The sequence below is a fragment of the Takifugu rubripes genome, chromosome 3, assembly GCF_901000725.2.
Source record: "Takifugu rubripes chromosome 3, fTakRub1.2, whole genome shotgun sequence".
Lineage (NCBI taxonomy): Eukaryota > Metazoa > Chordata > Actinopteri > Tetraodontiformes > Tetraodontidae > Takifugu > Takifugu rubripes.
The window spans coordinates 5,559,090-5,580,286 of NC_042287.1; the positions used below are offsets into that span (position 1 = coordinate 5,559,090).

The following is a 21,197-nucleotide window of genomic DNA, read 5'->3' on the forward strand; positions in this document are numbered from 1 at the left end:
GTGTCAGCATGGTGTGGGACTGACAGTAAAAACACACTCCTACCAAAAATCCTAAACACTAATTGGCATGAGTAAGACTTATGTCACACAGAATCGCTTTGGCAAAGAATCTATATGCAACCCTTCTGAATGCTTATGCACCAACTCTTCCATCAAAAGATGACATAACTGAGTACTTACCAAGGTACCAAACAGGTAACGTTCTGTCCGTTGCATACACAAAGAGGAAAGGATCTTCTTGCTGGGTTATTTCAATGCCAAAGTGGGGAATGACAGCAAAGTAAGGAGAGGGGTCATCGCAGCCTTGGTATTGGCCAAGTCAATGCTATGGACTGCGTTTTTAAATCTCTGTGCAGCGCATGACCTGATCATTACAAATACCCTCTTTCTACTCAAAAATAAACACGATATCCTATATGCTCTCACTTCCCAAATGTCGGCACCTGTCAGATTATATAATTTAATCAATTTCTGATAGAAAAGATGTCTTGCTCAGTCGTGCAATGACAAGTGCAGAGCGCTGGACAGAGCACTGACTCATTATAACCAGGATTAATTTGGAAGTACATTCTGCTATTCATCTCCAGAGGTCAGGGCTTGATTATATTCTATGGATCAGGACGGTCTTTGTTGCTTTCTAGCTCTGCCTTAGGCCAAAGAATGCCCCTTAGCTGTTGTATAATGTGTATAGCGTGGCCTGTCGTGATGTATTGCTTAAATATACGATAAGGGGAATTAAGATAATGTATATACAAAATTATGATTAATACTTTCCTTACTTTTCTTTAATTGAATTATTTTAGAGAACATTTACAGCAGGACCCTTTTATTCCATCTCCTTTATCCTACCGTATTTTCACGACCATAAGGCGCACTGTAATAAAAGGCACAGTCTCAGTTATAGGTGCTATATCTGTATTTAAAACATACACAAGGCGCACCGTATTATGAGGCGCATGCTAAAACATACAGTAAAAAATGACAACAGAAGTAAAACAGTGAGTTTCGACACATTTTTTGAACAAAATATTCATTCTTCCGCCACAAAACCAGTTTTCCTCTTCTGTATCTGAATTAAACAGCTGCGCTATTTCAACGTCGAACATCCCGAATTCCTCTTCTTCATCATCTGAATCAGACTCACCAACCGGTTCCGCTTCAGCGTTGATGCCGACTTTTGTGAAAGCTCTTACAATACATGAAGACGGTATCATAGCCCATACGTCTACAATCCACCCGCATACTGTATGGTGGCATAATTTGCCCACCGCTGCCTCATAGATGTGGCTGGGCGCGGTTATCTTGTCGCGGCAGTAGGTGCGGAAGATGGCCGCCCTCTCCTGGTTAGGGTTAGGGAAGATGGCCGCCCTCTCCTGGTTAGGGTTAGGGAAGATGGCCGCCCTCTCCTGGTTAGGGTTAGGGAAGATGGCCGCCCTCTCCTGGTTAGGGTTAGGGAAGATGGCCGCCCTCTCCTGGTAATCTGCGGGCAGCCACTGTGCAACAGTTGTCCTTGCGCGTATGGAGAGATGCCGCCGCCTCATAAAGCGAAAACACCAAGACGGACCTCCTTGGAAGTGCTCAATGTCCATTTCTTCAGCAATCGCTTTGGCCTTTTGTTGAATGGTGACAGTAGAGACGCGCCTTCCAGTTGCTCACTGTTCCACAACCCACTGTTCCACTCGGTCTTCCAGCTCGGGCCACCTTGCTTTGTTCCCGCGGAAACTCAGCTTAGTCTTCCTCACTTTCGTTCACTTTCTTGTTTTCTCCACTTTCTGACCATGGACTCATTCACATTAAAATGTCTTGCAGCTTCTCGATTGCCATTTTCAGCCGCATATTCGATGGCCTGCAGTTTAAAGTAAGCCTCATACGCGTGTCGCTTGACCGGCGCCATTTTAGGGAGTCCTTACGCATAGGTGTGCCGCTAATCGATGGGCGGAGCATTTACCGTAGTGCACCTACCAAAGGCACACAGCAGATTTTGGAACTCAGTCCACACACAAGGCGTGCCATATTATAAGGCGCACCTCAAATCTCAGTGTTTTAGGGGCCTTATAGTCGTGAAATTACGGTATCAATTATTTATTAGACAAGCAGTATGTGTAAACTGGAAAATTACAAAATATACATTTGAAATGTTTGAGATAATGTACAGAGTTGCTTTTAAAAGTCCTCAATTTAGTAGAATAATCATTTTTACCAGTAGCAACAATCCTGGGCTCACCACCAGCATTTGTAAAACAAAATTGTCATTGAATTAAATAAAATTAAATAAAATAAATTAGTGAATAAAACACTACTCTAAGAGGGAAATCGTAAGTGCTACTTTTAATTGTAGTATTACCATTTGACATCAAACTACAATGTTACAATTATTTACAAGAAATGTTTTTCAGTAAGTGCCCAGTTAGCAGAGACAGGAGTTTTCATGTTTTCACCCAAAAGCGTTTGGGGGGGCCTCATGTCTTAGATGTATGAAAGCTCAAACCTGATGAAATTACTCTAAATAATATCATATTATCAGAAATAATATTCATAAAAATGCACATTAGAAAATGTATGGCATTTCAATGTCACACTACTTGTGTGTATCTCTCTCAGCTTACATCCAACTTCTATACTGTTAATTCTAGGTAATCTAATTAGCTATAAGTGAGTCCTGTTCTTTAGGTTTTTTCCTGATTTTCTCAGCTTCTACATGATTTGTCTAATTAGTACACATCCTAGTAGTCCATTAACTTTAGTTAGTTTGTGTAAGTAAACATATACAGGATAGGAAAGCTAATTCATTTTGAGTACCTTTGCAAAACTGCATTAAAAAATGAGAAACATTTTTAAAATTCTCTTAAAACAAACAGTCTTCTCATGATTATGTTTTAGTGCTGCTCTGCTCTTCTTACATAGTTTCTTCCTTGCAGCTTCCAAGTTGCCACACCTCAGCAAAGGACTCAAACATATAGCTGTACAGGAATGTTCTGTGAAAGTTTGTTTGTAAAAATCAACAGGTTTTGTTCAAATGCAGATTTCATAGATTAAGGACTGTTATTTTACTAGAATGTTTTTCAAGGAATTGAAAGAAAGTTTTCTGCACCTATGAGATATAGGATACTTATAAGCCTAAATAAAATTATTCTAAACTGTCCATTTAATTGAAAAAAAGCACTTCCAAAACTGTGCCACAATGTGTTGTTTGTCCTCCTTTTTCTCTTGTAGTGACCTTTTCAGTCATAGATCTGTCACCTTGTTTTCAACAGCAGCAGCAATCTGTTGGAGTCTGTAACCAAGCTGCATCTTTTGTGCTGTGGTATCCTCTTCAAGTGTTGTAATAATCTGCCACACATAATTTGAAAGGGACATCATTTAATATTGAAGCTATATGCTTGAGGCTGTAGCAGTGTTCACATAGCTTTCATTAACTGGTATATGCACAAAAAAATTCCTTGTATTTCTATTCCATATTATAACCATAAATCCAGGTATTAACCCCATACAGTTAACCCTTTGAAGTTGTGAGGACCAGACACAATATCTGCATCTCCCATATTATCTAAGGAGGAAAACAAGCACATGTTCTCAGCCCAAGATTCAAATTAAGGTCTGCTGATTTTCACTTTTCTGTGAGACTGATCTTAAGTCCTAGGAAACCAGACAAGAGATTTAATGCTCTTTTACAGAGCGCCTGTACACCCGAGCCCCATGCTTTGGTCCATGTACTTACTTGATCATAGTATTTGTTGATATACTTGTACAGATCATGTAAAGCAACAAGGCAGTTGATATCAGCAGTATAATTCTAAATGAAGAGACAAAAATACAACACAGTGAGCAATAAATCTCCATGTAGTTGCACATAGAAAGTGGCCTCCCACTAAAATTATTTGATTGTCTGAAACTTATTTTTCCAAAAACAAGGACCTACGCGTGAAATTTCAGCCAGAGAAGAGTTCATTTCCTGGTCACTAGCAGGGATGGTCTGTCGTATATCTGCATAGTACCTTGCAGAAAAAAAAGAACGCGTAAAGCAATAACTTCATAGTTGTAGGTTAGAGTTTTGTACAAAACACCAATATTACCTAAGCGTGACCTAAGCGTAATTAAAGGAGTCCTAGTGGACAGACTCACATCATATATATACAGAGAGATAACAAGCACACATGAACTGACATTTGAACTCAGATAACAAGCACACATGGAATTTCCTGTCCTTAACACCAGTGTGGTGACCTATGCTGTTACTTGGGGTGAAAATGAAATTTTTATGGTTTATCATGGTGAGACAGGATCTAGCTTTAAAGGTTTTATCTATCCTTAGTGTAATCTTTAAGGTCTAATGTGCAGACAGTGGTTGGCATAGCAGTCTGCTCTCATAGCATCACTGGTGTCAACAGTTAAATATTCTTACCTCTCGACCATCTGTTTGTAGCGTGGGATGTCTCTAGCATACAGCAACTTGTTGATGGGAGAATCCTGCCAAAGGAACACAAATTGGGGAAGTTTAAAGTGGTCATCGCGCCAGGCTGGTGATACAAAAAGCCAAAAGGCCTGTCATAGCCACCATCCTGTCAAAATTATTAAGATTTCAGAATAAAGATAAGCCATATTAATTCAGGCAGAAGATAAAAGATGGAGAAGGTTTGAGAGAAATGCAGGGAGATAAGAAAGGTATGGGAGAGGTGGAGCAGTGAGCCAGAAGAGGACAGAGCAGAGCCAGCAGGAAGGTACAAAGATACATACTGAGTATTTATGGGACTATGACAGGGAAAGCTAGATAGTGGACACGATGCAAGGAAGGTAGAAATACTTGATGTCCAGAAGATAACGTAGAGAGGTAGCAATGCTAGAAGTCTAGGATCAGGGTTATACCATGTTTTATCATGGTGTAGATGGAAGAGAAATAGAGTAGGAATTATGTGTTTGATAGAAATGTGCTTGAAGTTAAAAGAGTGCCAAAGTGATGAGTCTGAGGCTAAAAATGGCACAAAGTTTGGGTGTGACTTAAGCCCACATGTGACGTAATGTTCAGATTTTAGTCCAGTTGAGGACCAGTCAACAGGTTTTTGTACTCTTCCCCCAGATTGGGGTGAGGCAGTGATCCGCTCAGCATTCCTGGGACCTTAATCGTGAACACCAAGAAGATGCTAGTCAGACTCAAACCGAATAGCTATCATGCTAAATATCCAGTCAGATTGGGACAAAATGAAAGACACAAGGGTTGCTTCGAAATGTGGAAGTGACCCAGCGCAGTAGAGTAGAGCAGAGGCAGCAGCGTCTTTTTTTACTACATAGTAGCACACAAACAACCTGGATGACTCCCTTCCAATCTGCATCTATGTTTGCAGCCCACGCATTTTGCCTTTCCTGTTTAGCTTCTCGCGTGAGTTTGTCATACCTAACATTTTGGAGACCAAGTGGAGCAGCCGTCACGCCTGCTGATGGACAGTCGTGTAGCATGAACACTCCACAGACTCCTAACCAGATGACAGAGAGTCACGTAGTATGAACAGGACGGCAACCCAACAACTCTTAAAGTTGTGTTGTGTGAACAAGGCATTAGAAGAGAAGATCTGTTGTGAGATATATTAAGTGGAAAGATGGTGGTCTATGGCCAGATAAAGATTAAACTAATGACTATTTTTTCCATTTGTCTCCAAATCATAAGGGTAGCGCGAAAAGGAGAACCCTTCAATGGCAGCATGGAGAATGAAAATGCAACACAAATTCAGTTCAAATTCAATGTTTATGGCTCTAGTAGAATAAAATCCCAGATGTTTTTGAAATTCCGCAAGGACACATTTTTAGGGCTAAAAAGGCATATCATGATGAAGAAGGATGTCTGGCCACCCTAGAAGTCAGCATGATTGCAATTGCTTCAAACATTCCTACATTCAGTCATCAGCCGGCTGTTTACATATCCCTGCCACAAAAACACAAATACTAATTATGTTGTTTGCTAACTCATCATGGTGCTTGACCATAGCTGCCTTCATGGAGAAGAATGGCAATTCATCCAGCTGCTTGTCACTTTTACACATGGTTTTGAATAGAAGGGGCAAGATAACATTTCCAAAATGTTTGGGGATTGGTAGCGTGCAGCGGGAGTCTATACCACACATACCAAAGACTTTTCACGTACCTCAGATCTTTCTAATTTGTTAAATATAACTGTTTTATAGATTAGATAACCTGTACAATTCACTAAAGTTTAGCTAAAAACTGCATTTTAGCTTACCCGTCCCAGCTTGTGATCAGCAATGGTACAGGAATCCATGAAAGTCTGAGCAATGACAGATAGCACAGCATCCACATGATCTGAAGTCTGCACATCAAAGATGAATTGTGGATTCTTCAGAATATTGATCCAGAACCGCAATGGCAAACTTTTAAACAAGAAATAACAGGAATACAAGAATAAAAGCACATTGGCATTGCCCACAGTGGTCAATTTTCACAAATAAACAATTTAACAACATAATACTCAAACCCCACTTTGGTGATGGACAGCTAGTTACTTGGTCTTATTTATGTACTCGTCATTTGCTTTTAAAAAGATGTGAGGTCTAGATAGGGTACCATCGATACAGTTCTGTCAAACTGATTTAAAAATTAGTCAAGAGAGCAGAATTACACATCATAGGAATGAAACTGATGTTCTTTTTAAAAAAATCTAGTGAAGATCAAGATCTGGACTAGATACCTGTCCTTGGTTAAGAGAATATGAAACTTTTCCCAAACGGGTATGAGATCAGGTGAATTATTATGCCCCCAAACACTCAAAATCCTCATAAACTGTCAGTGTTTGCCACTGCTGCTGTATGTCAGCTACCTGTTGGTTTTCCATATGTGGATTATCTCAGGGTCTGTAATACCGTGCTGCAGCGCTTGCTCATCCAACAAGTCAAAAAAGTACTTAACAGCCAGAGGTACGGGTCGACTGGTGCTGAGGATTGCAGTAAACAAATCATCCACAAACTTCTGCAGAGTCCCCTGACATAGACAGAGTGCCACAAAAACATTGTTATTATAGCACATATTCTCAAAGGAAATGATGCTTTATTTACAAAAATTCTCATGGCTAGATGGACATTTGACAATTGGATTGTATTCATAGTCTTAATATTGAGACAGTGGCAAATTGTGAACTGAGACAGGAGGAGTTCCTGGGTGTCTAAAAACACTAGTCATCTTGTTTAAATTGTGAAAATAATCCACAGTATAACTGGAATTATCCAACTAACATTTTTACCTTCATGAATAGCAGTCGTGTGAGGTAGATCTCAGGGATTGCCTTGGCTCGCTCACCTCCCCGCTCCCTTACACTGCCTTTCCTGTGCTTTGGCAGTTCTGACTCCTCTCTGGCCTTCACCAGATGCCAGAGTCTCACTCCTTCCTCCTCTCCATCATCTAGTGCTGGGGTCTCTGATGGGATGGGCAACAGAAAAATGGAGTTCCATCACACCTCCAGTGAATCACAGCATGATACAAAGTGAAACAGTTTCATTTCCTGTCCATTTTGACTCGTCAGTGAGAAAAATATGCATATGTGTTGGTCATAAGTCACTTATGTAGCTACACTTGTCGCACTTATTACTGAAGTACACATCAAAGTATGCAAATATGTGAACTTGTTTAAGGACTCACTCTCTCCAGGCATGTAATCATGGCTGTCATGGAGGTGATGTTTGCTTAGGACAAGTGCCATTGTGGCTCCATCAGGAACCTGAAATGGACAGTTTCACCAAAACTTTCATTCCTGGTTTTAAAAACTACTATTTGAGTAATTATATAAATACTTTTAGGAGGATTGTGCTGCAGTTTAAGAGTGTTTTTTTAAGAAGATGAGTTTCTGTGTTACTTTCACTCACCTTGTAGTGCTGCAGTGTGTTAAGGCGCTTCCATGAGCCTTGTACCACTGATGTCAGATCTTCATCTGATAGGATTAAGTGACCTGCAACACCTGCACGCCACTCTAGAACAATATTGAGTTAAAAACAGAGAGGCATTTATAATACCATGGTGTTTTTGAATAAATAATCAAATCAGGTTGTGTCTCATTCCAGAAGAACACTGCCATGAATAAAGAGTGGTCCCAAAATATCCTCTGGAGCAACTTTTATCATAAACATAACTGTAAAGAAGCTGAACTTACCAAGCTGTAATGAGTCAATATGTGGCCTCTGGGAAAAAGAGGTCCCCTTCCATGTTTGCTCCACAAGTTTCTCCTTGACTTGAGTGATTGTGTCACAATCTAGGACTTTAGCTGGTACTATTTGGCTGGTGGCACCGGTGCAAGTGGCTGCAGCTGGGATTACCACATTTAGGGTCTACGTGGAAGAAAATAATGGGTGATCAGGAACCTGCTTCTAAAATTTGTTTGTTAATATTTGTCTGCATAAAGCCTGAAAAAGTACATACGTACAATCCAGATGTATTATAACATTTAGCAGATAATACAATCTCAATATTTTACTAAGATTAGGGAACTTGTCCTTGTGACTGGAGTCAGTCTTTTGGTTTGCATTTGTGCATTCTCACTAGTGTCCGGTACTCCACATCCTCTCGCAACAGCCGGTTGTCGTTCAGTGTGTACTTGGCTTTTCCTGTCACCACATCCACAGGTCCCTTGTCCACCTGGTGCTTTATTGCTCTGAACAACATGTAGAAAGACTCCCCTGCTGATTCCTGGCCAGGAATATAGATTGTTAACAGAGTGCTTAAGATAATGACTGATATATAAATGCAAGTAGGTACTGGTTCTTGGTACATCAGAATAGAAGATGAGCACTTTCTCTTTCGACTGAGTAACGATTGTGAATACAGACACATTAATCCTCCGTCCATGATATATGGTGAGACGTTGTCTTAATGCATACCTGCAGAAATGTGAAAAGACAGACTGACATCCAATTTGTCAGAAGTTTCTCAACCACTGATTCTGTCCTACAAATTAGAAGACGTGTGAGAAGACAGCAACAGTTAATTTTCATCATTGAGCTTTCAAGGTAAATTTAATTGCTTTAGTTTCACCTTCTCAGCATCAGCTTTGGATTCTTTGCAACATATTGCTCCACTAAATCATTAAGCAATGTCTTCAAGATGTCTGTGAAGTACTCCAGTTTACCATGCAGTGCAACTGTGAGCAGAGAGGCTACATAGGCCCGATCCCTTGGAGAAAAGGTCCGCTGGACTTCCAGTGTGTGAATAAACTTGAGCCAAAATGGGAGAAAAACAGGATAGTGGAAGAAGCAAAGATGAGTAAACCATATAAAAGTGAAGAAAACCACAGTTTTGACATGTATTTAATAAATATTGTTTGATTAAGCAGCTGTCTCCAATATCAAAAATAACCACGCTGACTGACCTTGGTAAGAAAGAGTTTGCTGTTCAGCAGGTTGGACAGCTGAACGAGCCCTTGCTCCACGGTTTGTCTCCGATTCTCAGGAACATCCAGATTTCGTCTTAGTGGCGACTCCTGGTGGCTCGGGAAGAAAATGCGCTCAATGTAGGCCCGATAATCCAAGAAGGGTATCCCTGAGCCAACCAAATCACTAGACATATCCATCATCTCCGTCATCAGATCTGTAAGGAACACAATCTAATTTAAACCTATTTTGATACGGATATTCCTTTGTTAAAGGTACTTGTGATGGTACCTGTGAACTCTTTTTTGCAGCGATCTCTCACACTGGTCTCCAGGTTCTCCAGCTGGATCTGCACCTTCTTATAGTCTCTCATGGCCTGTTTGCTTTTCCTCCTGAAAAACATTGACAAGGCTACATAGTTAGTGTATTAACTAAGGGAATGTTGAAAGTCTGTCAAAAACATAAGTGTGTGTTTGTTTTCATGTTTACCTGTATATAAGGACTATGATAAGCACAATAAGTGCCACGATAGAGGCTCCCACTCCAACTCCCACCTGAGCCTCCACAGGAAATATAGATGGAGCTTGGCTGTCATACTTTACTCTGCCCAAAGAGAAATTCAGATTTCCCATTTTCACCTGAAAAGAAAATTTAGACATTTGAGCCCTGATCTTCTACAATTTTACGAACACGTGTAAACATGATAGTGCGTGCAAAGCTGATCTACTAATTAGATACAGCGATTACTACGTCTGTCAAATGAGCAAAATAAGTAAATGCAATCAATTTAGCATGTTTGGCTTTATGAATATGTATTAGGTATGCAGATTACCAGAATTTGCAAAATATTGGGAGGAGAAGATGCAAATGTGATACTTTAGCACTTCCTATGTGATTTATTAAACCTGGAACTGATTGTGGTCAGTGTTTTTACATCAATATTTAGCATGTTTGAGAGGCGGGTACAAGCTGGCACAGTTTTACGCACAAATGGCAGTGGTCACTGTGGCAAGGACATATAGATGCAGATGAACGAGAGAGAGAATGCTTGGTGTGTGCCAACATATTCGCATTGCCAGAAATAAAAATAGTAGAGACATATTATCTATCCAGCTATGCCATTTTTGAACTTCTTCCATCCCATGTCTTCTATGGAAAAACATCACTTGCACACCTATTAAAAAATGAGCATGCAATCACAGTAGATCACCTGCCACACATCCACTAATAGCATGTGCAATTCTTTTAGTTACAGAAGCTCACAGAATTTAGCACTTGTTATTTTCTGTCTTAGTAGATTGTGGCCTTAGTATGGCATGTAACTTTTTAAATGTCAAGGGTAGCACGGGTCATACGAAAACTATAAAAAATTTGAATTTACTGTGAATTCAGGCAGATTGTCCATCCCTTCCTGTTTGCTGTTGGCATCAATTGATGGCTGCTGAACAGGAGGTTCACAGTACAAGTTGTTGTGGGTCAGTGTCTTCACTGAGCACACCCCCTCCCCGATCAGGGCCTGCACCTCATGCTTATAGATTGCCAGATCCAAGTTTTCCCCCTACAAAGGCAAAATGAAACTTTTAATTTGTATATTTGCATTGTGTTTGTTTTGGTATTTTGTTCAGCGGATTTTTAAGTAAAGTTAGTGGCAGATCCTGCATCACTGAAGGCACCAACCTCCACAGAGATGATGCTGCCCGGCTTGTGGTGATATGGCTTGGTAGGGTTATTGCGATTCAGTGGATAAAGCTTTGGGTTGGGTTCATAGTTGAAGTTGTCAATCCCCACAGAGGTGAAGTCAAAATGGAGGCTATCCATCAAGAACAGAACTTTGACCTTTGCCCTCCTAGCCTCTGAGCCCACTGCCGGTGAGGGGCAAGTAATGAGGGTTGAGCTGTTCACACAGCACTGAGACTCATACTGGAGAAGACACAGTTAATGACAGAAATATCAGTGTTTTCTCTCCCTTGCTTTAGTTGTTTTGCCTATAGGGACCAAAGCAATTACAGTTCACTTTTTTTTTTTGCAACAGCACATAAATTCACCTGTTTCAAATGACAAAGAGTACCCTCAAAGCAATCTGCATTTGGGACAGTTCTCCTCTGCTTCTTCAGTGGGTTGCCACGATCATGCCGTCCGCTCTCACTGCTCAGTCTCCTTTTTCTTCTAGGGGGCAGTGACTCGGGAGGACTGAGAATGACCCTCATTTTTGGCTCCTGAACAACATCCAGGTTCTGACCAGAGACTCTAATAATCCTTCCTCCACTTTGAAAGAGCCGATGAAAATCATCGATTCCAAAAAAGATCACATTATTATTATAAATTAAGTAATTATTATATAGTCCATTAGGAGTACTCGTGTAATTATGGAAAATGTTGGAAATGTTCATAGAGGTACATAAAATAGAAAGAAGCAAATTGTGGGTCAATTGTGGGTCATTTTAAAGTGGTTACATTCTATATAAAACTAATTCAAAGTTTTAATTGTATGAATAAATATAGATAGATTCCATCAGCATTTGATAACTTTTCAAAATACACAATTGTAAATTATTCCTCATGTATTCGAGTAGTACCTAAACACATGCTTAAATACTGAGTTTACTGTGTTTTTTACTCAAATTCGCACATCTCCTATGTTGAGACTCAGCCACCTGAGAAAGCTTTTGGTCGGGGCCGCCATTGTGATGTTGGGATTGGGAGTGTAATGATACACTGAACCCAGCAGATGTCGCTCAGCACCTCCAAAGTGTACAGTGACTCTGTAATCCCCAGTCCTATTGCAACCGCTTGTTACACAGATTATTTTATCTTCCTGGATGTTCAAACTGGTAAAAGGGCAGAAATTTTGATTAAAATTGAATTTTGATTCGTGGTAATATATAAGGATCTCAATATTATCTGACTTCAGGCTCAGATACAAGTACTTACACCATACATGGTACTTCTCCAATTAAAACACTGACTTCACTTGAATGTCCAGTCCTCAGACCCCAGCCCCTGATGGTGATAGATGAGCCCCCTGCCCTAGGGCCTCTTCGAGGGGAGATACTGCTCAGTACAGGATTCTGGTGATGGAGCATCATAAAGATGAGACATGATGATTAAAATATAGCAATGTATGTAGGGTTACAATTATACTGGAATGTAATGTTACCCCTAAATCCAATTCATAAGTAACTAATCACAATAACAAAAGCTTTGATTTCTCTAATTAATAATGAGAATAGTTTTTATTATAGATAAATAAACCTGGGCACTATCTAGCTATAAATGATGTTATGTTAGGGTAAATAGAATTGAACAGATATAATATCAACTCTGTTTACTTTGGACACATACAAACTTCATTTTGACAAAAACAAATTTAAATTCAACCACAAGTAAAAACATTTCTGGTTAAGAGCTGTTGTTCCTTGAAAAATTGAGAAAAACAAACAAATCAAATCTTAATTCTATAATATATAGAAGTATGAAACATTAAAATTCTGGGCCCATATTCACAAAGGATCCTCACACTAAAATTAGCTCTTAGGGATGTCATTGTATGAAGAATCTTAGAATTCCTCAAATCTTAGGGCTTTTATAAGAATTGTCCCTTGGTAAAATAAGTCATTCATAAAACACCTCAGGTGGAAAACTGTTAAGAGGAGCAAGGAGTAGTTTTAAGAAGCTTAAGACCGTCTTAAACACACAAGATGATGGAATGACGATGCATTGACGATTTGCAAATTATTTACAGCACTCTATCCTATATCCATATAAATAAATAATATACAAACAAGCACACAGGAATGTGGAGGGGCTGAGTGACATAATTCACATACAGTTCATCCATATAAATATACACTTCATAAGTGTAAGTGCTTTGGACTGAAGCCCATACCAAGACTTCTCACTCTTCACTTGTGCATTAAAGGAAATCAAATGACACACTGATTTGTAGGGCAATACCCTCCTCAATCTTCCTTCTTTTTTTATCCATTTCATTTTGGTAATTTTGCCAAATCAAACTTTTACAAATAGGTCAGCAATCATCATTGTCATGGACCAGATGAGAACCCAAATGCGACACCAGAGTTTGGCTGAACACCGCTTTATTGCCAGAAACAGACAACAGACAGGATTCACCGGGGAGCGAGCAGAATAGAATAGTCGGGGACAGGCAAGGTCGAGATCGGGCAGAAGGCAGACAGAATTTACCGGGGAGCAGGCAAAAGAGAATGGTCAAGAACGGGCAAGGTCGGAACCGGGCAGGCAGGCAAACAGGAATACGCTGGGAAGTCTGAACACGAATAACAATCTGGCAGGGAGCAGGTGTGCCTCCGGGGACTGAAAAGGGGGCTAATTAGTGTCCTGATGCACAACAGGTGCGTGGGGCGAAGCGACTTACGGCACGATTGCCCGCAGCTGTGACAATCATTGCTGACAGCTGAGTCTGCATCCACCATTAATATCAAATAGAATAAGTAGTAAAATTAACAGCATGATGAGCAAACATAACAGTTAACATTAGTTTCCTCATGATATTAGTAATATGTTTCACAATTAGACATTTCTTAATAAAATGTATCGTTCTATGATCCGTTGACTACCCTGTCCATCCATTACTAGGAGTGCATTTGTTTTTGTAACATCCAAACTACAGCTTTTTGTTGCTCCTAACAACAAGGTCATCCACACCTCTTCACCAAGATAAGTTTTATTCCCCTCCATTCTAAGGGCTGCTCTTAAAATCTTCCTGAAGCACTTTTAGTTAGGAGCTTTCTAAAAGGACTTTGAGAATCTTTGTGAATACGGGCCCTGGTTGACAATGTGAAGGAATATTGGTTGCTTTTTTAAATGTACAATGTAACAGCAACAGACCTGGAAACTAAAGATCTGAGCAGATAAGCCAAGTCCTCCCCCTTGAACTTTCACTAATGCCTGGCCTATCTTTTCTTGTCCACTCCTTGCAGTTACACATACAATTCTAAGGAGACAGAAGAAAGTGTGCACCATTTTAAGATAGACAAATCTTGCAGTAGGTTTCACTTGTTAGAGTGTGTTTTTGACATACTTTGAGGAGACTTCATATCTGCTGTTAATGACACTGCAGGGGATCCCAGCCACTGTGACCGAGTTCTGGACATCTTCTGCTCGTTGGCCGAGATTAGATCCTGAAATTGTTACTACTGTCCCTCCCTCCACAGGTCCAGATAATGGATCCAGCTGAAACACAGAAAGACCAATCACAGCATACAGACTGTGCTGTACATCCTAACCTCTTCTGACATGAGCAAAGAATAATTTGTTGAAGAGAATTATGTTTTTATATTTGATTTATTTCTTTATCAATAAATCTGATGGATGTCAATGTCTAAATCAATGCCCAATGTCTTATAGCATTATCCAAGAATGTAAAAGAAAAGTTTCCAACAGCATTGTATCAAAGTGCAAAAACTCCTTTTCTTCTGCAATACTGGTATACATGAACTTGCCAACTTTCGTCAGGATTGCATTTAGTGTTACTTGATGTGTACAAAATATGTGTAGTCTTGACAAACTTGATGTCCATATAAACATTTCCTGGGTAGAGAGATAGAACTAGATAGATATTTAAAGTGATATTTCTTCTAAACATGAGATGTCGGTATCACACATCCTGGCCACAAATATGGAATATGATGACTTGATGAGGTGCTATGTAACTATTGAAAGAAAACTGTTAAGAGACTATGATTTTACAAATGTGTCCAAAATTTTGTGATAAATGTTGCTAGGCTGCACAAAACCATTTAGCTGCAGCTTGACGTGATACAATTATGTACAGTATGTGGGATCATGACATTTTGGAAGGATGGAAAATCCATTGAAGCGCCACGAAGTAGCTCATGCCCTACTCATGTAAAACAGTCAGTAAATAAAAAAACATTTTAAAAAAAACCCATAACAATAAGTACAATATGTAAACAATATATAAACATGTCAAAATATATCATGATGCCCATATGTTTGTTCAAAAACTGTTAAGACTTACAAAGTGAATAACGGGTGCAGGACAGGTGACCTGAACTTCCCCGTTGCAAGAACCCTGGTACACACATCCAGAAGCCGAGGCACCATTACACCAAACACAACCGTACTTAGGGTCAGCAGTGTGGCAGCGGCTACAGTCCTGTCTCCCCACTGAGCAGTTGAACAGATTGACTGAAACAAAACCGAGAACATCACATCTGTAAAACAACAGTCTACCCAATACACAATATGTGCTACTGCTTATCAGCAGATGGTGACACTCACCATACAGATCCTCAGCACTATCTATGCGAAATTTATTTTTCCTCCTCACAATGATCATGGCTGTATACTCCTCCATTAGCACAGAATATAAATACTTAGAAAAAGAACAATTGAGAGTTGAATCAGCATAATCTCAGTTGTCAAATGTAATAATTGATATTAAAGCAGTGACAGTTCTGTACATGCTATATGGCTGTTAAAACAAATAAAGAGCACCCATATTTACATAAAACTCCATTCATTCTTCTGGGAAACAATCCATTAGGCTAATGGTTTATGTTTCTAATTTATTGGAGTAACGTGGGTTTCCAGGTTAAAATTTAATTGGATTTTATGAAAGCCGGTTTAAACTATTGTGATTCAAAGTTGTAGAAAAAGTAAGAGGTTAAAGACAATGAAAAAGCATTCTGACCTGGTTTGGTTGGCACTTGATTAAGAAGACTGAAGGCTGATTGATGTCTGGTTCTACAGCTGCATCTACTACCACTGACTGATTCTCAATTTCCAGCACACATTCATAGTCCAAACTTTTATCCTAAGTTCACATAACATACACATTATTGGTACAAAGTTGCACATTAGAAAATAAACTCCTCTTGGTATATTTATAGACACATTAATATTTTCATAGTATTCTGATCATAGGAATTCAATGGGAGTAAATGCAGGAATACATACAGTATAGAGTATCTAGATATGGATACTGTATAGACTGTTCTGATGGTAAAACAGCACCATCGAAGAACCACGTAGTGTAGAGTTTTTAATATAATACACAACAATACATTGGTTACAAACATGTTTGCCATTGTGTTCATTGTGTAGGCAATAAAACTTTATATTAATTTAAATAAACCATTTTTACTAGAACAGATCCAATACAATATTATTGTGTACAATGTTTACAGAAAAAGTAAACATTGTTTACTACTATATCTATAGTTGTTAGGGTTAGGCTAACCCTAACCCTAACCCTAACCCTAACCCTGATAACATCTTACTGACAACAGTAGGAAACGACTCTTTGTCTTGCATTTTTTTCTTTGAGCTAGACAGATGAGTTATGTTTGCATGAAAAAGCTGAATAGACAATGGTTTTAAAAATTAATCTATTATCTATTTCAAAATGAAACCAGACTGGAATTGTGGATGGTTACATTACCTGGAACACATTTAAGTGTTTTGCCAAAAGAGTGATTTTCCTCTCCACACTTACTGGAAGGAGAGAGGAACCCTGAACTCTCTCAACAGATGGACATTCCTGATGACACATTAATATTCATTACAAATATTGTAGTACTCATATGTTCAATAGTCTTTTTTTATATTATGTAAGAAGTCATCCAAAAAAATTAGCAAGATGGAATCATAGGATACTGCAAGTATAACCGACACACAAAAAACACAAAAGAAGGACAGATTTAATCCTGGCAGCTAATGAGAGAAAATTAGAGATGATTCACAATTATTCTAATTGTGAATTAGAACATCTCAATCAACCTCAGATAATATACAATGTGATGAATAGTGATATTGTATTTTATAATAGGAAATTGGAGACCACCAATTAACACCAGTTAATCTCTCTCAATGTGGTTGTGATTTTAAGTACACCTTTTAATTAAAATAAATGGAAATGATTAATTTACATTTAACTTTTGAAATAAAAATTTGAAAACACTAGGGCATTCACACCCTATCCCAGATGACGCGTGTGTCTGACCCTGACAATGAAGGGAAATGATTTGAGATCAGTTGAATTAAAGTTTTTTTCATCAAAAAGTTTTGGTGGACAAAAAAAAACAAAAAAAAAAACATACGCAATATGAGCAGTATGTTTAGAATGTTGATGGGTGCAATACAAAAAAAGATTGTTTTTAGATGTTTTATGTTTTAGAAGTTTTATGTTGTTAACGCTGTCATTTAGACATATTTCAACTACTGTAAATATATTAAATGACTGCAAATTAGAGTATGCATCCTCTAAAAAGTAAGGTGTGGTGAACTACTGCAGAGGTTAACAGATCGTTTAACCAATCAAATTCAGTCTCTTTAAAGTTTTTAAAAAATACAGTGAGTAAAGCCATATACATCGCTCAACAGATCTAGAGCTAATCAGCAAACATTTACATGTTTACGGTTCCAATTCTGACTTATGGTGTTGAGGTAGAACATGTGTCAGTGTTCCCTCAGAACCCCCTCCTGTCAGACCATTCTTTGATCACTTTTAAATTAAATTATATTCTCTTATGACAACACCTCAGCCGATTTCATGTTTACCTCCTTCTTTGTTGCTCTTTGATATTTTTGTTTTTTGTGGCTCATCTGGGAGACATCACTGTTGAAACTGTCGCACAACGAATACAAGCAAATCTGCGCCATAATGACAATTGTTTTTTTGGGGTTTTTTTTCATTTTTGGAATGTAGAGGCACTAGCTGACTACAATTAATAATGAATCATCCAAACTGTATTTTTATTTTCTTCAAACTTCTCATTCTGTGACTTTATTAAAATAAAAAAGACATTTAAGATTACATTTTCAAAGAATGCCCCAGCAACTGGGATGATTTGTTTTTAATTCTATTTATGAGTTAAATAATGCTTCCAAAAATTTAAAATGAAAAAGCCTTTCTGCAAAGTTAGTTTGTCAGTTAACTTACATTTCGATTGAAAATTGTGACTCCTTTGCTGCAAATCTGTTTGTGTGTACAAACATGCTGGTGGATGCACCAGTTGCACCCCCAGCGACTGCTAACACACCCCTGGCATCTGTACAGACAAAAAGTACAAATAAAATTCAACAAAACATAAAATTTAGAGCCAAGTTGTTTCAAATAATTATCACAGCAAAGGGCAATGATGCTTTCAGGAAACAAATTCCAGAAAAAAGGCAACCCCTGCTAGAAAGCAATGAAGATTTATTAGATTTGATGTGTTTACTCACGGACGACGTCCAGACAGCTGCTGAACCAAGCTGCAGTTGTAAAAGGTAAATTCTGTCTCTGCCACTATCACATTCATGAAACGCAATGATAGGGTCAATACCACAAACTCTGTATGAAAACAAATTGATTAGTTTTTGTGAGGATATTTATTTTTGATTCCTAAATGCTGTTTTGGTTTAAGAATAAAATTATATATAAGTTACACATACCATCTCCATGGTCAATTGGGGGCAGACTGTCAGCATCAGGGGTTGGGCATATCACACCAGAAGTGGTAAATAATGCTTGAGTTTGTGCATCTTTAAAAAAACAAGAGTAGGCCTCTCCCTTTCCTAGATTAGGTAGGCCTTTAACAGATACTATAATCTAGGACAGAATGTGAGAGAGAAATCAACATGTGCACTAAGCAGGAATATACAACTATTCTCCATTACATACATTACTTTTTTCCCCAAGACTGATGTTATAGAGACTAAGATGATGGATATGAAGACACTGTTGTGTCTGGTTGAAACTCCAAATCCACTGACCCTGCACAGATCCCTGCTGGCATTCCCAATGCTGTCCACATCTGAGGCAGCAGAGCAAAGGGAGTGAGGACATAGTGACAAAATGGTAACAGATTTAGTGTATTTTTCTTTACTGACCGTCCCTGCAGGACACACCATCCACAGTAAGGGTCTATAGCAGACAGACAGGACCAACAGTCCAGGTGAGCTCCACATTCTGCGACGGGGCGTTTTTGTACCTGGTGGCCAGTGAGTAGATGGCAAAAAAAGAAAAAAACAAAACCTTGAAAGTAACTTACAACATTTGCTACCAACAGCAAGTAATTGCACATCTACAGAAGAGATATATGTGAGAATATTTTAGAGAGGACTGACCAAGATTTGCAACTGTCCACAAAAAATGAGGTTGTTTATCATTTAATTTAATTAATTTTAATTTCATGACTAATTTGTTATTACCTTTAGCACATATTTGCATATAAAAGAAGCACATACAAAAAACATTAAGAATGAAAGAAATTATTAATTGAAAATGATAAGGCAAAGAAACAGGTATTCATATTTTTATTATATTTAGATTCATATGAGCACTCTCTACAGCAATCAACAGCTAAACTACTTTCTTTTGCTACTCCCGTATACTTACTGTATTTTTGGTCATGATGTAGATATGTGTTCCATTGTGGTCTAGTAAAAGATCCTTGTTAATAGGGGAGTTCAACTGGATTGTTATATTTGCATATACCTTCACCTCGCCATCTTGCCCCAAATATACCTGTACAAAACAGACAAAAAAAACTATATTGAAGAGTACTATTGTTAAAAATGTAGTGATATGTACAGAGATGTTTGAGACTAAAAGTGGCTACTGCTCTGCCTGCAAAGCTAAAGTGACGGCAGGCCGAACTGTAATCAAATCACACTTCTGCAGAATTGGAGCAGGAGTGGCCATGAATGAGATTATAGCACAGTAAAATCTAATATAAAGGAAAGGAAGACACCTCTATCTTAGGTGTTTCACTGACTTTCAAACTCTCATGTTACCTCAGGTTAGTGAGCTTTGCAGAGGGTTTTTAAATCCATATTTCCAAGAGGCTCTCACTTGGTCAATATAAATAGAATGGAACCAGCTGTTAGAAAGGAAGTACTAGCATCCTGTATGTAATAGTATGAGAACCAGCTGCATACTGACTGGCATTTTGGACAGATTTCTGAATTCCCAAAGCAGACCGATAAAGTTCTGGGTTATCAATTACCGTACCACTATCAGTGCTGTTAACATATAATGTCTGCTTCTTCTTTCCGCTTTTCCCTTCAGGGATCGAGACAGCAAATCAGTTCCCTCCATGTAACCCTATCTTCTGAAGACAGATATGCTGTGTAGCCAGGTGAACAGGTGGAAAGGAAACAAGGCTAGAAGCTTCCAAACAGTTCCATTATTGTGTAAATGGGATTCCTACCATTTACACCATAATAAATGGAGTACCTTATATAAATGGAGTATCATAATAAATCTGGAAGGAGGGGTGTGTAAGGAATTTGTTAAAAGTGAATGTCAGATAGTGATGATAAAAGAAATTGAAGGTGTGGTTTTCAGTGTAGTTAGTGGTAGTTAGTGTTCAAAAGCATAAACCCAAAATGTATTCATAAAATGAAGCAAAAACAAGCTGATGAGAATGTATCACAGAGTGTCCTACATCAGGGTGTCTCCTACAGGGCCGAAAGTGACGCAAGATAGCCCCAGTAGACGGTAGGGCTTTTGTAGGTTGACTCAAAGAACACGTGCAGCATGTGCGGGCAGTACTGCAGCGGCTACTGGACAATCAGCTGTTTGTAAAAGCTGAGAAGTGCCAGTTCCACGCCCCGTCGGTGTCCTTCCTCAGATTTATCATTGCGCCAGGGAACATCCAGATGGACCCAGGAAAGGTCTCGGCGGTCGTGGACTGGACGCGCCCCGAGTCCAGCAAGAAGCTGCAGCGATTCCTGGGGTTCGCTAATTTCTACCGGCGCTTCATTCTAAATTATAGCTCCGCAGCAGGCCCACTCACGTCCCTTACTAGCACCAAGAAGGGGTTTGCTTGGACCCCAGAGGCGGACGCG

General features: G+C 38.9%; 2 protein-coding genes across 6 annotated transcripts in view; one reads left to right on the forward strand and one right to left on the reverse strand.

The window, feature by feature from the left end:
* LOC101075801 (LHFPL tetraspan subfamily member 4 protein-like) overlaps positions 1 to 15,252 on the forward strand; it is a 40,749-nt gene extending 25,497 nt beyond the window's left edge. The window contains exon 3 of the mRNA XM_029833828.1: positions 14,552 to 15,252. Within this exon, the coding sequence (XP_029689688.1) occupies positions 14,552 to 14,574 (23 nt within the window). The 3' untranslated portion in view covers positions 14,575 to 15,252. The remainder of the gene's footprint in view (positions 1 to 14,551) is intronic.
* The window catches only part of LOC101075578 (plexin-B1-like), a 28,060-nt gene continuing 9,172 nt past the window's right edge, over positions 2,310 to 21,197 (reverse strand). The window contains exons 5-37 of one of the 5 annotated variants that reach the window (XM_029833826.1): positions 19,744 to 19,872; positions 19,236 to 19,336; positions 19,027 to 19,159; positions 18,798 to 18,954; positions 18,588 to 18,696; positions 18,304 to 18,412; positions 16,804 to 16,902; positions 16,054 to 16,176; positions 15,642 to 15,735; positions 15,379 to 15,548; positions 14,419 to 14,570; positions 14,226 to 14,331; positions 12,291 to 12,427; positions 12,014 to 12,187; positions 11,405 to 11,624; positions 11,037 to 11,279; positions 10,741 to 10,917; positions 9,849 to 9,997; positions 9,651 to 9,751; positions 9,359 to 9,576; positions 9,025 to 9,203; positions 8,871 to 8,937; positions 8,533 to 8,679; positions 8,147 to 8,321; positions 7,863 to 7,966; positions 7,639 to 7,717; positions 7,244 to 7,416; positions 6,824 to 6,984; positions 6,230 to 6,377; positions 4,403 to 4,467; positions 3,920 to 3,995; positions 3,719 to 3,793; positions 2,310 to 3,330 (exon numbers count right to left, since the gene is read on the reverse strand). In XM_029833826.1, coding sequence (XP_029689686.1) covers positions 3,226 to 3,330; positions 3,719 to 3,793; positions 3,920 to 3,995; positions 4,403 to 4,467; positions 6,230 to 6,377; positions 6,824 to 6,984; positions 7,244 to 7,416; positions 7,639 to 7,717; positions 7,863 to 7,966; positions 8,147 to 8,321; positions 8,533 to 8,679; positions 8,871 to 8,937; positions 9,025 to 9,203; positions 9,359 to 9,576; positions 9,651 to 9,751; positions 9,849 to 9,997; positions 10,741 to 10,917; positions 11,037 to 11,279; positions 11,405 to 11,624; positions 12,014 to 12,187; positions 12,291 to 12,427; positions 14,226 to 14,331; positions 14,419 to 14,570; positions 15,379 to 15,548; positions 15,642 to 15,735; positions 16,054 to 16,176; positions 16,804 to 16,902; positions 18,304 to 18,412; positions 18,588 to 18,696; positions 18,798 to 18,954; positions 19,027 to 19,159; positions 19,236 to 19,336; positions 19,744 to 19,872 — 4,455 coding nt within the window. In that variant the 3' untranslated portion in view covers positions 2,310 to 3,225. Of the gene's footprint in view, positions 3,331 to 3,718; positions 3,794 to 3,919; positions 3,996 to 4,402; positions 4,468 to 5,389; positions 5,469 to 6,229; positions 6,378 to 6,823; positions 6,985 to 7,243; positions 7,417 to 7,638; positions 7,718 to 7,862; positions 7,967 to 8,146; positions 8,322 to 8,532; positions 8,680 to 8,870; positions 8,938 to 9,024; positions 9,204 to 9,358; positions 9,577 to 9,650; positions 9,752 to 9,848; positions 9,998 to 10,740; positions 10,918 to 11,036; positions 11,280 to 11,404; positions 11,625 to 12,013; positions 12,188 to 12,290; positions 12,428 to 14,225; positions 14,332 to 14,418; positions 14,571 to 15,378; positions 15,549 to 15,641; positions 15,736 to 16,053; positions 16,177 to 16,803; positions 16,903 to 18,303; positions 18,413 to 18,587; positions 18,697 to 18,797; positions 18,955 to 19,026; positions 19,160 to 19,235; positions 19,337 to 19,743; positions 19,873 to 21,197 lie in introns of those variants that run through there. The other 4 variants (XR_003887874.1, XR_003887871.1, XR_003887873.1 and 1 more) reach the window with 4 other exon arrangements.